The sequence below is a fragment of the Micropterus dolomieu genome, linkage group LG06 (genome assembly GCF_021292245.1).
Source record: "Micropterus dolomieu isolate WLL.071019.BEF.003 ecotype Adirondacks linkage group LG06, ASM2129224v1, whole genome shotgun sequence".
NCBI classification, from domain to species: domain Eukaryota; kingdom Metazoa; phylum Chordata; class Actinopteri; order Centrarchiformes; family Centrarchidae; genus Micropterus; species Micropterus dolomieu.
Window position 1 is genome coordinate 15,188,318 of NC_060155.1, and position 19,219 is coordinate 15,207,536.

At 42.2% G+C, this 19,219-nt stretch overlaps 2 protein-coding genes across 3 annotated transcripts in view; one reads left to right on the forward strand and one right to left on the reverse strand.

Moving 5' to 3' along the window:
* Positions 1-10,284, forward strand: part of clcn2a (chloride channel, voltage-sensitive 2a) — a 26,966-nt gene extending 16,682 nt beyond the window's left edge. The window contains exons 12-24 of the mRNA XM_046051496.1: positions 414-569; positions 658-727; positions 820-930; positions 1,478-1,691; positions 1,893-2,026; positions 2,770-2,999; positions 3,377-3,488; positions 3,599-3,645; positions 6,798-6,866; positions 7,443-7,481; positions 7,574-7,678; positions 9,314-9,400; positions 9,561-10,284. Of these exons, the coding sequence (XP_045907452.1) occupies positions 414-569; positions 658-727; positions 820-930; positions 1,478-1,691; positions 1,893-2,026; positions 2,770-2,999; positions 3,377-3,488; positions 3,599-3,645; positions 6,798-6,866; positions 7,443-7,481; positions 7,574-7,678; positions 9,314-9,400; positions 9,561-10,076 (1,890 nt within the window). The 3' untranslated portion in view covers positions 10,077-10,284. The remainder of the gene's footprint in view (positions 1-413; positions 570-657; positions 728-819; positions 931-1,477; positions 1,692-1,892; positions 2,027-2,769; positions 3,000-3,376; positions 3,489-3,598; positions 3,646-6,797; positions 6,867-7,442; positions 7,482-7,573; positions 7,679-9,313; positions 9,401-9,560) is intronic.
* A 2,999-nt stretch (positions 10,285-13,283) lies between these two features.
* fam131a (family with sequence similarity 131 member A) lies at positions 13,284-18,795 on the reverse strand. 2 transcript variants are annotated; one of them, XM_046052420.1, is made up of 5 exons: positions 18,534-18,795; positions 15,667-15,778; positions 15,390-15,572; positions 14,339-14,479; positions 13,284-14,197 (listed from the first exon to the last, which is right to left on the reverse strand). In XM_046052420.1, exons 2-5 carry the CDS (start codon positions 15,755-15,757, stop codon positions 13,653-13,655), a joined length of 960 nt encoding a protein of 319 aa, XP_045908376.1. In that variant the 5' UTR covers positions 15,758-15,778; positions 18,534-18,795; the 3' UTR covers positions 13,284-13,652. The 2 variants fall into 2 exon arrangements, with proteins under 2 accessions (XP_045908376.1, XP_045908375.1); XM_046052419.1 differs by lacking the exon at positions 18,534-18,795 and adding an exon at positions 16,115-16,477.
* Positions 18,796-19,219: the final 424 nt, after the last annotated feature.

Here is a 19,219-nt window from a genome sequence, read left to right on the forward strand (position 1 = left end):
ACCCCCCCCCCCCCCCCCCCCCCCGTGCTGTTATCCTTGTTTTCAGAGGGTGACACTCATTTATGGCAAAATCCTGACACAAAACAGAATAGGATACAAGACAGCTTGCTGTACTGGCATCAAGATAGTTGAACTTGTTTCTAGAAATGATTTGAAATGATCTTTTTTCACTTGCTTTGGAAAATCAAGAATTTTAAAAGTAAATTACACCCAAAATGACGAGTTGAGATGATGAGTTTAAATTGAGTATCTTCACAGTGCAATGATGACAAGTAAGGCTGAACTCCATTCAATGCTTTATTTCCCCAGGATAATACACTTGCGCCAATAATGCTATCATTAAGGGAGTCCTTATGGGACATAATATAGAAAACAGACAAAGACAATTTTTTTTCCTTGTGCTGACCTGTCAGCTGACGCAGCATGAGTCTCTGGTCGCGCTGTTCGACAACCGCACGTGGTGCCGTCAGGGCGTGGCAGAGGAGTTTGACTACATCAGCCACCACCACGCCTGGAAACACCCCCAGGTCAACGTCTTCATCACACTCATCCTCTTCATCATCATGAAGGTAGGCCTTCAAACTATGTCCAGAAAATGTGCAGGATTGGGTGACTTTTTACGAGTTGTCACACACACTCGCCGTCTCTCTGTTTCAGTTCTGGATGTCCGCTGTGGCCACCACCATGCCTGTCCCATGTGGGGCCTTCATGCCAGTTTTTCTAATCGGTGAATTAAATCGACTGTGGTTTCTATGTTTCTCCTGCAGAGGTAAGAGCCCCTTGAAATAATTTCCTGCTGAATCTGTGTCTGACGTACAGGTGCAGCATTTGGCAGACTTGTTGGAGAGATTATGGCAGCCATGTTTCCTGATGGCATACATGCTGACGGCAGTGTGTATCCCATAGTTCCTGGTGGTTACGCTGTAGTCGGTGAGTTGCTCTAAATCTGTATTTACACACTGTACTTTTATTCACCATTTTGTATCTAATTTGCCTTGATAACAAATTTTCAGGCCACATTTCCCTGTCTCCTTTGTGATTGAAATCGATGCCGCATCAAAGCTGTAGCCATTTTTATCACTTCATACCAGCTTATAGAATGTGACTGATAAAACTGATTCCACTTAAGTTGAACACCACATTTTGGAAGTAAAGAAAAAAATCGTTGAATACTAATTTGCCGCGGTTGTGACTCACTGGTTAGTGTGACAGGATGGCGTTAAATGTTATGAATTAGAATGGCATCCGGGGAGAACATCTTGTTTGGATTTGCTGGCTTGTAGTAAACTGTTGTGTGATTAATAACACTTAGTTAGCACATTTAATATTGCATAGTGAACAGTCAAATGTTTTAATTCCTGTTAAAAACATTCCTGATCACACACTAATTCCTCCTCTATTAACTGCACGTAAATGGCTTTAAAGACACTAGACATAAGAGAAAGATTTTTCTTTAATTCACTTCCCTCCTACACAGGAGCTGCGGCGTTGTCTGGAGCAGTCACCCACACTGTATCCACAGCAGTCATAGTGTTTGAGCTGACTGGTCAGATCTCCCACATCCTGCCTGTGATGATCGCTGTGATCTTGGCCAACGCTGTGGCCCAGTCACTCCAACCATCTCTGTACGATTCCATCATCCGCATCAAGAAACTTCCTTATCTGCCTGAACTGGGCATGGGCCATCATGAGTGAGTCTTTGTCTGCAGTGCTAAAATTACCCACCTGTTTGTTTAAATGCTGAGGATGGAGTTGTCTCTTGTTTCTTTATTTTTTGTTAAAAAAAGTTTCTCTTGCATTTAATTTCCTTCCCACTCTTGTTTCCTCATTTTCCCACTCCCCTTTCTCTTCACTTAACCTCTATCTTCTTCATCCCTTCTTCCATGTTTCAGGAAGTACAATATCCGTGTGGAGGACATCATGGTCAGGGACGTGCGCTATATCACACTTAACTCTTCCTATCGAGACCTGCAGGAGATGCTGCTGACTGGTCAGCTCAAAACATTGGCCCTGGTTGAATCAAGAGGTATATAAGAAAATCCATCTTTCATGGTTCAACTTGATACTAGTGCAAAAAAAGGACTAGGGCTGGTTTTGTTAGAAATGTTTTGATGCTAGTGCTGATATAATACCTGCGTTTCAGTACAGAAACCAAAATAAAACTTGACTTTATAATATGAATATAATTCATATTTTTCTTGACATTCCTTTTTTTTTAAAAACATAACAAGCCAAAATGATCAATTTAAATTGTGTCAAAACACAAGTGGACTAAATAAAATAGACCAAGTGAACTGAAACTGTTGTTCCATTAATGAGTCCAGAAGAAAACTCACATTTACAGTTTAGATACCCATCCCTATTCATGACAAAGGATTCAGTTATTTAATTGCTTTGGAAGCAGTTGAAACAAAATTGCCCCTTTTTCTTATATATTATATTACTATAAGACATTTTACTATAACACAATACATTTGTACAGATTCACAAACATCATCCAAAATGATCACACAGTTGAATCAGTATATAACAGTTTCAACAAAAACCTTGATCAAGGGAGGATATATTACTGGACTGCATTTGTTTTTGCTAGGTGTACCTAATAAACTTGTAATTATGTATATGCAGTTCTAAATGCTTACTCTAACTGCCACAATGCCTTCATAACAGTTATTTTAAGTTCCACTTTTACGTCTGTGAGCTTTGTCCACATTGCCACCTTTGTCTCACTCCCTACAAATTGCCATTTCTTCCCTCCTTCTCCTTCAGACTCCATGATCCTGCTGGGCTCCATAGAGCGACTGCAGCTCCAGTCTCTGCTCTCTCTTCAGCTGGGCCATCAGCGGAGGCTGGAGTACCTCCGCCAGCTGGCCCAGGACAACGGCACCCAAGATCACCTGCCCAGCCTGACCACCGACAGCACCCCGAGCTCCCCATGCGGCCACACCCAGATCAACGCCTCGCCCAACACCAACGCTCGCCAAGTGGTCCGCTTCCTGGTGAGCACCCAACAGGTGTGAGGCGTACGGGGGCTCCAGGGCTGGGCTGGGGCGAAGTCTGGCTTGGTTTGGGTTGTAGCAGTAGAGTAAAAGTAGATCAGACACAGCATGTGTGAGGCATGTAGCAGTAGGTAAAGGCACAGATGGAGTTTTTGGACAGCTGTTGTGGTAAGTGGTAACAAACTGTGTGTAAATGTCCTTTATTTTTACATTAACACATGTCTTCTGTGTCTATGTCGTCTGTGCCCTTACCTGTGCTGTCCTGTTTATGTGCATGTGTTCGTATTTGTCTTTTCTGCTGTGTGTGTGTGTGTGTGTGTGCGTGTGCGTGTGCATGCTTCTTTCTGGCTTCCTCTGTTAATATTTTTTCCATGTAGATCTCCACAGAGGAGTCTTCCTCCTTCAGCCCAGTGGTTTCCAATGTTCAGCTTCCTCTGAAATCAGCTTTGAAAACTGTGTCTGCCATCAGCGACACAGAGACGCCAAATAGTATGTACTTTACACCACTGCATAAACACTGATACTGAGAAAAACTGATTTAAAAAAATTGTATTTCAGATCCAAATCGAATGAAAACTGATTTGTGTTTTCTCCCCGAGGCTCGCAGACCCTCTCCTGTGCTGACCAAGAGAAGGAGCTGCTGGAGGTGAGGGCAACAGTAAGAAAGAGATAAGGATATAATATATGTGTGGGTGCAAGTGTACTGTGTGAATGTGACGTACCGTATGCGTGGGTGTGTGTGCTCTCTCTGAGTCCACACATATGCCGTCCACCTCCTCTTCCTCCTCCTCTTCCACCCACAGGCAGCAGGGTTTTCCTGTGTGATCTCATGCTGTGGTCGTGGATATTTGTTTTAAAACTTATGTGAGTCATTGCCCCCCTCAGTCCACAACACATTCACTGCTAGTCAAATGCTTTTTGAACATCCTACATTTTTAGCGTTTTGGGTTGCATTTTGAGCAATGCATAATGGTGTCATGGAGTGTGGTTAAAAAAATATTTTGTCTATCTTTAACCCTTTAAACTTTGTTCAAACCTGCAGAACTTTATTCTAATTCTAGTAGAGATCCCAAAGTTTACAGATATCAAATACTGTATGTCAGGACCAGTTTGGGGGAAACAATATTTCCATTTGATGGAATGATGCAGCCAAAAAAGTCTAGGGTTTAAATATTTCACAGATTAGCCTGAAGATTACGACTCGTTACCATGGCACCTGTCATGGCAGCAAGTGAACATTTTGTCCTCAAAGTTGATGTTAAAAGCAGGAAAAATGGGCAAGCATAAGGATTTAAGCGAGTATGACAAGGGCCCAATTGTGATGGCTAGACGACTGGGTCACAGCATCTCCAAATCTGCAGTGGTCAGTACCTATTAAAAGTGGTCCAAGGAAGGAAAAGCTGTGAACCAACGACAGGGTCATGGGCGGTATAATGCATTGTTAAAACATTATCAGGGATTATCAACGCTGTGTTTCTTAGCACGCGTTTCTCATTAGTTTCTGTTGTGTTAATGGACAGCACTGAGAGTCTTCAGCCACACAAACAGCTCTGTGAGACTGTACTTTGGCGTAGCTGTCCTTTGAGCTAAATGCTAACATCAGTGTTAAGACCCTGGCTGAATGGAAGATACATAACGGACAAAACAGTGCTGAATAAACTCAAATCTGAGTTTATTAAATAAAGCTGTAGTAGGTAATTTATTTCAGAAGCATTTTTGTTATATTTATTAAAATTTGCTGTACATCCAGACAGCAATCAATAAAACAAATGCTCTGAATAAAAAAAATCCGGTATCTGTGGCTGTTGCAGGACTGTAATAAGCACAGCCAATCATTTTATAATTATTTCATGCTGTTCGTGATAGGCTGATCCTTCTGCCTGTCTATCTGCCTACCTGCGCACACCCTGTCGTGCACACACTGTGCATAAAAACATGTTTTGGGGGTGTGGCATTGGAGGGAGGCTTCAGGGACAGGGTCTGATTTTTTTTTTGGTTGGATACTTTCAAAATCTAGCCGTCTCTTGCTAGTTGATCTAACATTACACACCCCAACTTTAAGGCTGGCAGGCCACGGTTCCAACTCTGCTTCACAAATACAATTTACGAGAGGTCCAAACCGGTCATAGCAGTCATGTGCAATTGGTCTGCTGTTATCCCAACCTTAGGTTTTTGCTAATGGATTGTATATTTCATTACTTTGAAGCAATTTTGAGTTTTAGAAATCCAAAAATTACACTTCATAATTATGTCGACATAATTCTGTTTGACTCTGCAATAATTTATATTTGTGTGTGTGTGTGTGTGTGTGTGTGTGTGTGTGTGTGTGTGTGTGTGTGTGTGTACACACACACACACACACACACACATATATATAATGTATGTATTAATATAGCCAAACGCTATCATCGCTCATTTCAAACGGTTGGTGAGTCTCTTGTATAACACTACAATATCAAAACGACTTAGATGATGCAGTAATTGAAGGCTGTCTGTCTTTATAATGACAGCTGGAAGTCTTTAGAATGCATTACCACGTCAGCCTCTTGGAAGAGAATGACAGTTTGCTGATATATATGCAGAGACACGTGAATAGTTGTTGTTGCATTTAAGATTACCACAGGCTGAGAAATGTCTTCTGCAAATTCTCCTTAATTCCACTGATGACGCTGTTAAAAACAGCATGTTAGCATGCTAACATTTACCAATTAAGACTAAACACAAAGTACAGCTGAGGCTGATGGGAATGTCATTAGCTTGTCCAGGTATTTGGTCATAAACCCAAAGTGGACAAATTAGATGAAAGGTCAAAGTTATTATGATTGATCCTGAGGACATGAATGTTTAAACAAAATGTCATGGTAATCCATAGTTGTCGAGACATTTCACTAGAAACCAAAAGCAAAGAGCTGCAACAAGCTGATTTAATAGTGTGTGTGATCCTGTCAGTGTAGAAAATGATGGGTTTTTTCAACCTTAAAGCTACTTAAAGGTTCAGTGTGTAAGTTTTAGTGGCATCTAGTGGTGAGGGTTGCAAATTGCAACTAACGGCTCAATCCTCCCTTTGCAAGAGAACAGGACAAGCTACACTGACACGTCTGTCAGCTCTTATGCTAAATAATACGTGTGGTCCTCCATTTGTCCAAGTTCCTCTTCTCTTACTTCTAAGAAACCAGACGACTACTACTACTACTTGGTATTCTCCTTTTCTTCATACGTTTTCAACGTAGTGACAAAACACGCTCTGAAGAACAGTTTATCCTTTCGGCTACTGTAGAAACATGGCGGCGCAACATGGTGAGGTCCATGTAAGAGGACCCGCGGTGTATGTAGATAGAAATGGCTCATTCTAAGGTAATACATAAAACATAACGGTTCACTATGTGAGGTATTTATACACCACTGAAAACATAGTTTCAGTTTCTGTCAATAGATCCTCCTAAATATTACACACTGAACCTTTAAGGGGATATTAAAGAGAAAACACAAGGGCTCAAAGTGCTTAACAAAAATGTTAAAATGTAAGGTGTTCAGAAACCTTTATTCTGGCAGTGTATACCATCCAATGTTGTATTAACATTGGGTTTCTTGTGCAGATCTTCTGCCCTCACCTTCATCTGTGGTGTAGCAATTATACCCTTTCAGCAACATTGTGCTCACATCACAGGGACTTCTCCCAGTAGAAGTCACACTGGGATCCAATGTTGCGGTGACAACATGTAAGGGGCTAAAACTGTCCAGTACCTGATGCTATGTTAATGTTGTGCTGTGTTGATGCCTTCTCTCCCCAACTGGAAGAGCCCGGCTGGGCCGGCTCCTCCTGACAAAAGAAAGCCCAAGCCCAAACGAGTGAGGATCTCCATGGCGGTAAGATTGTCTGCCGCCTAGAGACTGTTGCTTAGTAACCGTTGCCTTGCGACACACACGTAATGAGTGCGGGGCCAAAATATTTGTGGTGCACCAACCAGAGCATTAGAGTGGCTTTGCAGAGAGAGCGAGAGAAAGTGTTTGTGTGAGAAAGTGGGAAAGGTTTTGTCTTTTCAACATAAACTTGTTAAACAAAATGTCCAATCAGCTTTCACTATAAACTGATCTGTGGTTTGTGCTTGTTTTGTGTGTGATTATGTGTCTTTAAGAATTTGTTTTGTGTTTTATTTAAAGGTGCTTTATTCTTAGTTTTTTTTACTTTTGACCCATAAAACAAACTTTTCTTCACCTTTACCTTGGAAAAGCCGAAAGTGATTTATTAGGTTACAGCTCTGTATTTCACACTGACACCAACAAATAGACAGATCCTTGTTTTAATGTGTATGTGTTGGTACACTATGAATATTTAGTGTACATAATTGTGTGGAGTTTGCGTGTACAATCGTACTTTCTGTATATAAACCTTTGTGTGTATAAACAGGGACAATGTATGTCTTACTGCATTTTGTCTTTTAGGACTCTACTGAAGTGGAAGACTGCATGAGCCCATCAGACGTGAGACTCCGCACTAACAGAAAATATGCAAAAATGTGTTTTACAATTTAAAGTTCAGAAGCTTCAGTGTCTTGTCATCCTTCTGGTTGCAGATAGCAGAGTGGGAGGAGCAGCAGCTCGATGAGCCGGTGGATTTCAATAACTGCAAGATTGATCCCGCCCCCTTCCAGCTGGTGGAACAAACATCTCTGCATAAGGTAGAACATCAATGAAAAGCCCTGAACAAACTGTAAGATTAAATTAACCTTTTTACCATAGAATCCTATTTTCCTCATCATATATGATAATTTAACAATAAATTCCCATAAAATGTGCCAACCCTATCTATTTTAACCAGTGTTTTTAATTTCTGACAATATATTTAGCAGTTACCTCACTGAGCCCTGTTACAGGTGGACATTTCATATGTAGTTTCATTGTGAGTTTAACCACTATAACCTTTCTGGTGTTACAGCTTAACATATGTGACATGGCACTAACACTGCAGGTGTTATGAGGTCCATGAAAGCCTGTTGAGTATGTAAACGGTGGACAGTTCTTTGAACGAATGTGCGTAGCTAATGACTCAAAAAAGGGCATCAGGTGCTAATTTTTCATCCCATGAGTGTGTAGTGATGGAAGAAGTGCTCAGCTCTTTTGCTTATGTAAAAGTAGCAATGCCGCAGTGTAGAAAAAGTAAAAGCTATACATTCAGAATAATAATGGATTATAATTATAGATCTATTAATGTGCACATCACTTTTATTGTTGCAGCTGGGCTAATTTAGCTACTTATATACCACTGATATACCCCCCAACGCAGCCCCAACTCTTAACGCTCCTGAGCTCCATGTGTGGAAACCAACTGCAATGCTTTATCTATCCAGCAGGAGGAGCAGTGATTATGGAAGCAGACATGATTTTCTGCCATCAGACTGCTGTGACCATTTTAGTTTGCTGCTGGGCATTTTAACTGAGCAGTTGCGCCTGAAATCAGCCCTCCTTCCCATATTTGATGTGTAGGGAGTGTGCGTCCCACACAGAGCATACTTTTAGTGAAGCGCTTGTTGTTGTCATACAATAAGATTATAGAAATATTATGCTTAAGTGTTTTGTAAAACACTGATACAGATGGTCGTTGTTATGCATTATAGGTTATTATTCAAATTTAGAGAGTGAGCAAGCCAGGCAGCTGACAGAGACACACCTCTAGTTACTGATTATGCTTTCCATTCTGTGCCAGGAAAGCTCTAAGAGAGGATCAACAGAACTGTGTGTGAAAAATGAAAGCAATACATGTTGGGAAATTGATAAAATACAGTTAGAAATAACGATGTGTAGCTGACACTTTCTGCTGTTAACAAGACATATCATTTTTCTAGACAGAGCGGGCTACACAAACTGACAGTTTTTTTGTGAAGTTACCAACAGTACAAAGCACTTTTCCTGTGAACATTGTGAAGTGAAAGTTAATTTTAGTGTACTTGTAACCATTTAACGGTGACTCTTGGGTCAGGAGCATTACACCAAATAAATCACAACCTCTGATTGTTGCACGCTCACCCTATTTCTACCAACTGGAAAGGAAAAAACACAAAGCCCACCTCCAGTGCAGAGTGAACCTTAAATGGTTTCAGTTTCACTTTCATTCATAAAACTGTTATTACATAAGGGTGGGTTGGTGTCCAAAGTGTAGTCCGCCTAGTCTGACACAGTGACCATCTGACAAGGCAAACATATCATGTTGTCTGACTCTGGTCTAACATTTTCCATAATCCTGATCCAAAATGCAAAGGAAACCCTTCTCTGAGTCTGTATCCAGGCCATGACCCACCTCTCCTCTTCCTCCACAGACTCACACTATCTTCTCTCTGTTGGGTCTGGATCACGCCTATGTAACCAGCATGGGGCGTCTGGTTGGAGTGGTCTCTCTCAAAGAGGTGTGTTTCCTTCAATTGTTAAAGCTTCTGATATGAGAATGTTTTCTGTATATGATCACTAATGCTTGTTGCCTTTTCTCTTTTTTTACCTCATTTTTTGACTTCCACTGGCTCTGCTGTCTTGGTTATGTTCCTGCTGGCTGTGGCTCTGTATCTCCAGCTGCGTAAGGCCATAGAGGGCTCAGTGACAGTGACAGGGGTTAAAGTACGCCCTCCGTTGGCCAGTTTCCGTGACTGTGGGAACAGCACAAACGTATCTGAGGTAACAGAACTACACAAGCTGTGCATCCGCCACAGGGGACTCTCATTACCACGGGAACCCAACCCTCCTGACGTGGAGGACCATCCAGATCTCCCGTACAAAGAGATCCCTGTCAACTTCTCGGACCAATCGAATTTGCAGTTTGAAACCAGCCCCGGTGACATCACAAATCAGTTGTCAGAGTCGGTGCTCCAGGAAAGCCCCTCGTTCACAGAGGACCAATCAGAGTTCACTTTTGACTGCAGCCCCTCCCACACTGAGGAATCAGAGCTGGCCTGTGACTATGACCCCCCCACCCACACTCCTGAGCTGGACGAAACAGAGCAAGAGCAGGGGAGTCCATCTCTGAACAAGGATCTATCAGAACCTGAGGGAGAGGGTAGCCCCGCCCACACTGAGGATCAATCCAAATGATCAGAGGGGATCCATACTATCGCCTCATGAATGTTGACGTTTCTTACATTTGTAGGGGTCACTCTCACCTACAAGTCCAGTCTAGATACCGGTGTTTCTAACGTTGTTGTGGCGTGAGTGAGTGAGTGAGAATGAGCGTGCGTAGATGTGAATTTTAGTATTGTGTTTCAAAATGTGCAAATGCCTGGATAAAGCGTGTTGTCATGGATCAAGCTGGTTTTATTCTGTATTTGGGTTCAATAATGTGTTTGACTGTTTATTACTTTCTGACTTCCCTGCCCTGTTTGTGGCTGTTTCACTCCTATTATAGACATAGTTCTTTTTAAGGGGAGCTCCACTAATTTTACACATCAAAGTATGTTTAGAGGTCTTTGGAACTGCTACTCCATAAGTGAATAAAGTCGTAGAAAGCCTTTTTTGGCTCTAGGGGGAGCTGTGTGAAGCCTGATAACCTGAGGTGATGTCACTTGAGTTAGTGTCAGTGGGGGAGGAAGACTAGATGAAGATGTATGAAAATAAAAATATGTGAGTTAGACAGAATGAGCTTACCAGACCTCTGTAGCCCGCACCTCATCTCTGCCTGAGACTAGCAGCTCAACATTACCGCTACTAGCACAACACACCTTAATCTCTGACCGAACTGTCGCCCGGCAAGTTGTATTGTGGGTAATGTAGGCACCAGGTTTTGACAAGAAAGAGGAATGTGTGGACTGGAAAAGACAATATCTTTGGTTCTGCTACATGAATTTACATCCTTGTTTTCGGCAGACACTGTTATAGGAGTAAAATACTAAATCAGTGAAGTTCTCTTTTAAAAACAAGTAACATTTGTAAAATGGAATATGAAGTTTATTGAGTTTGAAAGTACATTCTTGGCCTTGGAAACAGCAGTTTACGGAACAATCTCACCACAAGGTCAATTTAATATCTGTTTTGGATGCATCATTTCACATGACAGGGTTTGCTGAGTTGTCATGGTATCGCAGAGTCTCCATTTTTATTGAGCTGCTCTGTAGTCTAGTGGTACGACAGCAGATACTTCTGTATTGCTTGACAGACAGAGGTGTAGTTTCATAAAAATAAAAAATCGCCAAATAATTTCCTAAAACTGCTGGACACTGTATGTTGTATTACTCAAACAAGAGTAAATAGTGCAACAGTTGGGGACTATTTTCAGCCATGGGTTAATACATATTTTTCACTCCAGTGAGTATTTACAGCACCAGGACTATGTATGTTGTTCATATAGTACCCAAATGTATTGTGACGAAGACGTGACTCAGTATTAAAACATGCTAATGGCTCATGAGATTTGTTGACAATAAGAAAAATATAGAAAAATGCCAGCTTCATCAGTGTGTGTGTGTGTGTGTGTGTGATTCATGGGGACTTTAACCTGAATGCACGCTATGGGGACAAAAATTTAGATCCCCATGGGTAGAGATGCTGTTTAGGGGTTAAGACTTGGATTTAGGGTTCAGGTTACAATTAAGTTAAGGTTAGGGTAAGCATTGAGGTTAGGCATGTAGTTGTGATGGTTAAGGTTACGGTAAGGGGCTAGAGAATGCATTATGACAATGAGATGTCCCCACGGAGATAAAGGAACAAACGTACGTGTGTGTGTGTGTGTGTGTGTGTGTTGCGCGCACATGTGCGAGAGACACTTTTTGACACTTTCCTTGCCATGCTCAAATCTGGTCCAGACTCTTCAATGTCAGTTGAATCTTCATGCCAAATTAATATCCTGTAACCTTTAAACTTCAAACATAACCAGGGGTGAACAAGTGAGGAGCAAATAATAGAGAAGAAAAGCACAGGAGAACAAAGATGTGGAAAAGAGCACATGATATAAATTCAAACTACTACCTATTCACTACCGCTGGACAAATACATCAGATGGCAAGGATTAATGGCTAAAAATAAGATAAAGTGGTGTTGGTTATATGTTGGCTGATATGCAATAAATTTACAGTAATAATGCAGTAAAAGATGATTTAATACCAACTGTGTCATTAGTTTGTCCAGACTCCATTGTTTACAGCACTCAGACTTACAAGTTACATCATATCATCAGTATTTTTATTTTACTACCAAATACTGGTGTCCATATCAGCCCCAGAAATCCCCCCTGGGATCTACTGTTCACATGATGAGAAAGGCAGCTTCCAACGGTCCCCTAAGCTTAGTACAGGGCTCCAAATAAATAATGATGAAGCACATTGTAATTACCATGAGTATAATTTAATGCACATGTAGCCTTGTTTGGCTTTACAGGGGCTGATTCAATAAGGGCAATGAAGGCTGTGAGTCTTGTCACTTGAACTGCCTCTACATTTTCTGCTATGTGAATTTACTGTGTTTAACGTGTTTCTAGCATGATAAAGGAAAGGCACTTACACTCCGAGTGAAAGGAAGATACTGGTTGTTGTACAGAGCACACAAAACACACACACACGTATGCGGCCTGTAGATATTAACACCATGATATGTTACACGTATCTTAATCCAGCCTGGCCTCTAATGCAATGCTGAGAAATGTAACTACTGTAAGAAGCACAGTGATACCCACAAGTTCAAAAACTGTTGTAGAGAAAAGTGTGTGTGTGTGAGTCCTTGTTACAACTTTCAAATGGATGTAAGTATTTTAGCTTCATGCAACAATTTTGAGCCACATTTCAATCTTATGTGATATCATCGCCGCACCACCAACTCTGGCTCATTTTTGTCCCTGTAAACATTTGTGCAACGATTGATTAACGTCTTAACTCTTTGTTTGCATATAGAATGTGAAGTAGTGCTTGCCATATAAGATAACGTATAAGGAGTTAAATGTAGAGAGTGTATAAGCTAATTTGCAGCGTATCTAGTTAAGCAATAAGTCTGTAGTATCTCCCTTTATATGGCACTGGCCTGTATATGCTTTGTACATATGAAAATACACGGATAAGATCTACTTACATGCTATTGTACATAGGAGAATTATGCATTTGAAACCCAACAGCCATTGTTATTTTTCAGAGAACATGAAATTGTTTTTGTACATGAGTGAATGATTAAAATAAAAAAAATATAAAAACATCTTTAAAAGATGAGTTGAGAAGTTGTGTTTCTTCCTTGTGTGTTCAGTTTGTGTATGTGTGTGTGGGGGGCAGTGAAAGACAAAATCTTCTGTCAAAAAAAACATTTATATATGCAGAACATTCAGACATTCAGTATCAAACATAGCCCAACCCACATGACACAGCATGACCCAGAAAAAACAACACTACAAAATATCCATAGAAAACCAATGCAACACATGACTCTTCACCAAAATGTACAAAACTCAGTTTGAACAACAGCTTTACATTCTGGTTGAACTCTCTGAGATATACACTGTTTACAGCAGCCATAAATGGTGAAGCGAGATCAGCACATGAAAGGCCCGGAGGATGAGAGACAGAAGGCGAATGGAGGAGAGATGAGAAGAAGGAGGTGGAGAAGAAGAGGAGGCGGAGCAAGGTTAACAGTGAAAGCAGAATAGATCATGTCATATCCAGAATCAACACGGACTCAGACATAAAGATGGACAACACATCACATCAAAAACTCTTTTTCCTGCTTCTTCTCCTCTATTTCATCTCTCTCCTCCTCTTCATCGAATGACGCTACTCCAGAGGAGGCCCGGTCAGAGAAGAAGCTTCTTGGGCTGCAGTGCCACACTGGGACCTCGTGAAACACGCTGCCTTCCTCATCCTCCTCATCCTCCTCTCCGGGAGACTCGGAGTGAGAGGTGGAGTAGCAGGAGTCGAACCTGCTGCTCCTGATCCGAGGCCTCCACTCAGACTTGTGGTGGACGCAGACCTCGCTGTGCTGCTCCCGCAAAGGCGCCGGCTGCCCCTCGTGACCATCCAGCCTCTCCTCCTCCTCTTCCTCCTCCAGGAAGGGACTCATGCAGTCGCTGGGTAAAGTAGGTGAATTGGTCTGGGATGAATGTGGGTCATTGTGAGATGCAGGCCCACCGCAGAGCAGACTGCTGCTGCTGCTGCTGCAGCCCAGGGGGCTGTCGGAGGGCGGTGCCTCGCCACCATCACCCTCAGGCTGGCATGGCGCTCTGGTGATAGGATTGGATGTGGCGGCGTCTGAGGGAGGAGCAAAAAATCAGAACACCTGGGGATGGATGGATAATTGGGGGAGGGGATGGGAAAATGAGGCATTTTTTTCAGTGATGATGCAAAAGTGAAAAGTGAAATGAGATGAAATGGACAAAATGGCGGCAATACCTGAGCTCTGGCTGGAGAAGGTGTGCGTCTGTTCGTTGGTGTTGGAGTCCTCGTCGTTGTTGGACTCTTCCTCCTCCTCGTCATCCATAGACGCCCAGGCGCGCAGCTTAGCCTCAGCAATGGCAAACTGCTCAGCCACTCCTACCAGGAACACAAGTCCAATAAATGAATGCAGTGGTTTCACAGTTTATTTGACTTGTGATGCCTTAAAATGAAGGAATGGCTGAATGCTAGTACATGTCTACCTGTTAGCAGTTAAACCAAAGACTTTCCTTCAATTTTAAGATGTAAAAGATTACAGGAATGTCTTAAAAAAAGCAAAAACATTTTTTTTCTTGTTTTGTAACCTGCTAATTATCTATTGATGCCTCATATTTGTCACATGACTCATTAAAGGTGATGGGAATCTCTGAATTTGTATTGCATTTGTCAGTGCATTAATATCTATATCAAACAGGGTTGGAGTAATACTGCAGTCCTTTCTTATACCTCTTTTTTGGTGTTTTTTTGTTTCTATATTGCTATGAATCCACTTATTCTTCCAGCTCTTGTCGCCAGCTTTTTTTAAATTTACATAGCAGGACACATAGATTACAATGTGAAGACAAAAGATAATGACTTTATAATGTACATTACATGATGTACACTCACTATGCACCTTACTTCCTCCCCCCTCTCTCTCATTCTCTCACTTGATCAAACCATGCCGATGTCACCGGCGCCAGAGAGGATGAGTCACAGCAAAACAACAGGAGCTGTTGTACCATTGGTGTGCAGTGAAGTGTTCTGGGAGAGTGTCTAATAGGCCACCATCTGCTGCCAAGACAAGCCATCACCCAAGAGACAGCGCAGTGGGCGGGGCAAGCCGCTGACATGCAGGAGTTTTAGGGGATTAGGTGTCTGACTGAAGGTGGGAGCCAGCCAGGAGATGATGCTGGAGCTAAATCAAGCTAAGTAAGAGGGTGCCCACACAAACAGACAAGTGACATACATACACCAGCTAGATACACAGGAAAACCTGGATTCAAAACAAAATCACAGAGATGAATACCTGCAGCAAACCGGGCTTCCTTCTCTCCTTCAGTCAGATGGCAGTAGGAGTTAAAGTGGGATTGGGCAGCCGGTGGTGGGTCCGCAGGTTTGGGCCAACCTTTCCACTCAATGAGGTGGGCAACCCGGCCCTGAGCCAGGGAGGTAGGCTTTGTCATATGGTCCCTCACGGCCTGAGAGATACCTGAACGGAGAGAGAGGTAGAGTCTGAAGTTGTGACTCAAGAAATTCAAGACATTTCATCATCAAAGTGCAAAAACAAGTTAAAAGGCTATTACCATTTAAGGAGGATCTGGCAAGTGCTGCAAACTCATGGATGCCGACACTCTTCCTCGAGTCTGCTGGAGATTTTCCTGACTTTGGAATCATTTCAACCTCCTCAAATTTCACCTGCAAGACAGATTGGATTTTGAGCAAAACTCAATACACAAAAGGAGAAAATGTTTTGTCTTGTTTAGTCCACATTAGTGTGTCACATCCAGCACTATTCGGCTATTTCAGTATTTCCCAAAAACAGTAAATGTTTACTTAATGGAGTCTGCCAATATTTACACTGTCGAATTTTTTGTGGGAAACGTTCTAATAGCATCTAAATGAAAAGCTGAAATTCAAATATGAATCACAGGACAAACATACTGACAAACACATGGCTGTGGCCTCCATGCCAAAATAAATGCTTCATCCCAAAAGGAGATCTACACTTGCTGCTTGAAAGAAAAAACTTACCTCATCCTCTCTTTGTCTCTCCCTTCTTTCTCTACCCCTGGACCTCAGCCTCATTGTGGGCATGCGGAGATGGTGTCCCAGCTCAGCAGACTGACACAACTAAAAGTCACAGCTTGGGTTTTACTAGTTTAAACCACCGGGCAGACAAGCAAACAGCTATGCCCTACATTTACTGCACAGATGCTAAAGCCATGGTAAGCCGGTGAAACCGGTTAGAATGGTTGGGGTTAAGGGAGTCAAGGCTCATATGCGACTGGGCAAACATATGGTGTGTGACCATCTCCTGAAAGCAGCTCCTGCCAAGCCTGCTCACCCCAAAGCTGCTACCTAACTAACTCCATGTCTCCCAAAAACAAAAATGCATACATGTCTGCACCTAGTAGATCTGGTGGGTCAGCTGGATCTGTGTCTGCAGTACATGGGAGCCGCTTGGACTGTGCCATGATTTTTGGGCAGGTGAGTCTTTCAACAAGAAGGAAGCATATTGCCTGATCAAAACTCTGAGCACGTGCATGACTTGATAGATATCCTTAAGCAGATTGGCTCCCAGAGGGGCTAAAAGAGAAGAGGCACCCGACTGCGGTTAAAGGCTTACATTTTAGTCAGAAATGACAGTGAGTGTGTGTCAGAAGCACACAGGTAGGTAGGGACCTGGGAGGGGGCGATATGAAGGTGCCAACAGCTCTCACAGCCCGGGTGACGTTCAACACTCCTCAAAAGGAGAGCTTCAACTACAAAACTCTCACCTGCGAGCACCGCAGATGTCACTCATGCTCAACTCTGATAAAACACGCCACATGTTCAGCATGTGGAGCTCAGACACAAGGATGTCAACACCACAGAGAGCTCACCTCTTAATGTAGACAAAATAAGACTCACTTATTAAAAATCAGCTTTTACTTTGAACTAAATAACGACCACAAGCGCTGTTAGAAATGTGGGTTGTATTAGGTCATATGTCACCACCTACACACTGTCACCAGTTGTTCTCTTCCCAACCTCCTAAAAACAAAGCAGTATCCCTTGTCACAGGTCACATATATGAGTTCTGACAAATATTGATTTTCTCCTCCAAATGTTTGTAACTATTTCATTTCGACGTTTGAGAAAAGTCAGAAAAAATGTATATAAATAGATATAGCAGAAAAATGTGTATTTGTCCTCTTTCCAATGCAATTAATCCTGTAGTTACCATTCACATTAACTTGTGATCCAATGGAGGGGTCCCAACCCCCAGTTTTGTGGGCCACTGCTGTAAACAGTATGTAGGTCACATCACTGGTATTTGGTTTAAACTCTATTCGTCGGTTGATGCATATTATCTGTTTTAGGGCTGAAAAGATCTGTTTATAAGTCAACAGATTACAAAAATGTAATCAACAATGACTTTGATAACTGATTAATTAAGTAATTTATTAAGATGAAAATGTCAAATATTTACTGGCTCCAGCTTCTCAAATGTCCAGTTTGTCTATATTATCTATCATGATGAACTGAATATCTCTGGGGTGTTGTCTGCTGAACAAAATAAACCATTTGCAGACATGACCCAAAGAGAATTGTGATAAATGTTTTCACTATTTTAAAAATAAATGATTTATAGAAGAATAATTAACAGATCAATCAACAAGGAGGGTTTGAAGAGGATTCCCTTTGATATTTGCTTCTTTTTATTTATAACCAGCATGCACCTGCACATGATTTGGCCTCTCTGGAGCTGTTAATGGTGTGATGTTGCTTTTTAAAAAACAACACTTCAACATGCTGATTGCCAGCCCTCTTTTGCAGCTGACAAATGCTACTAATTGGCATTCCTCCTAACAGCAACCTGCGTGTGTAGCATCGCTTGCAGTTGTAATTAAGTTGCTGAAAGTCCTCTTTCATGAGGTATTTGGATTATTTTATCCAGTCCCTGCAGAGACAGATTGGTGTGTACTTTCTTTGTACATGAACACACTCAGTCATGACTAAACATGTCTAACAGGATGATCTGCCATAAACAGAGCCCACTGATGTGACTTATAGGACCAACAAGTGGGATCGAGTTAAGCCAGTTTACTGCAGCATCTTTAGCTCTGAGTCTGTGTCATGAATGGAGGGAGCTGCAGTGGTGATGTTTTTTTTCTTTTCTTGTTGGCTTATTTCAAGCGACAGAAGCGACACGCTGACGGCTGAATAACACATCACCCCACCATTGAGGCCTGTAGCCTGCAATTACGCGGAAAATAGCGCAAGAGAGGCACGGATGCTGCAGCGGGTCTCCTGGCAACCTCTGAAGTCTCCACCTGCATACCAATAGCTCCGTACATGCATCGGATAAACAGCACGGACATGCAAAGAGCCCCCTGCCCTTCATATGCACCTGTGCATGTCTTAAAGATGCTCGCGTGGTTGTCATTATTCCCCTCGCGGTACCTACCTGTAGTCGGACCGCAGGGGCTCATGATAATGCGCTTAATAGTCTCCAATCCGATCAACAGATGACACCGCGCGGTTTGTCCTCCTGCTGCAGATCAGTAATGCCACACAGTCGGCGGAAACATCTTCCTAACTCCAGCATTAGCTCTCCAGCACATTTGTTGCTCGGTATATGGGTTACATAGGCTGCCCAAATGTCTCCCGATGGCGAGCGTCATCAACGCAAGGCGGTGTCACCCCCTCTCCCTCCCTCCGCCGCCTAGATCAAGATACAGCAACCTGCAGGTTTGACCCTGGGAAGCACTGCAGCTGGTTTCACTTGTCATTTATATAGTAGGCTGTGTAAATATATTAAATGACATCCGGTAAACAGGTTCAAAAAGACGCGTGCAGGTTGGACACGCATGCGGAAATTTAGGCTACTGCAGTCTGGTATCGAGAAAATGCTGGAGAGATCAAAAAAACATGTTGTGATAGAAAAATAAAGACTGCCATGTTGCCAATTTGACCTTATATATTACGTAGCCCGCATTATAATTCACAAGAGACTTGCGTTGAAAATAAGACATGTTCACTGTCTGTCTGCTGGTTTACTGGAAATCAGTTTTGGGTAACACTTTACACCCTCCTATTTAGCATTTAAAAGCACTATATAAACACTTAAGGTGATTTATAACACTGTAATGT

What these genes read in the sequence shown, in the direction of transcription:
- fam131a (XM_046052419.1), bottom strand. Translation starts at nt 16,177, where the DNA reads ATGCCCACAATGAGGCTGAGGTCCAGGGGTAGAGAAAGAAGGGAGAGA. An exon ending in TGCCAGATCCTCCTTAAATG is followed by an intron (nt 15,573 to 15,666) that starts GTAATAGCCTTT and finishes CTCTCCGTTCAG; the next exon opens with GTATCTCTCAGGCCGTGAGG. An exon ending in GGAAGCCCGGTTTGCTGCAG is followed by an intron (nt 14,480 to 15,389) that starts GTATTCATCTCT and finishes TGTTCCTGGTAG; the next exon opens with GAGTGGCTGAGCAGTTTGCC.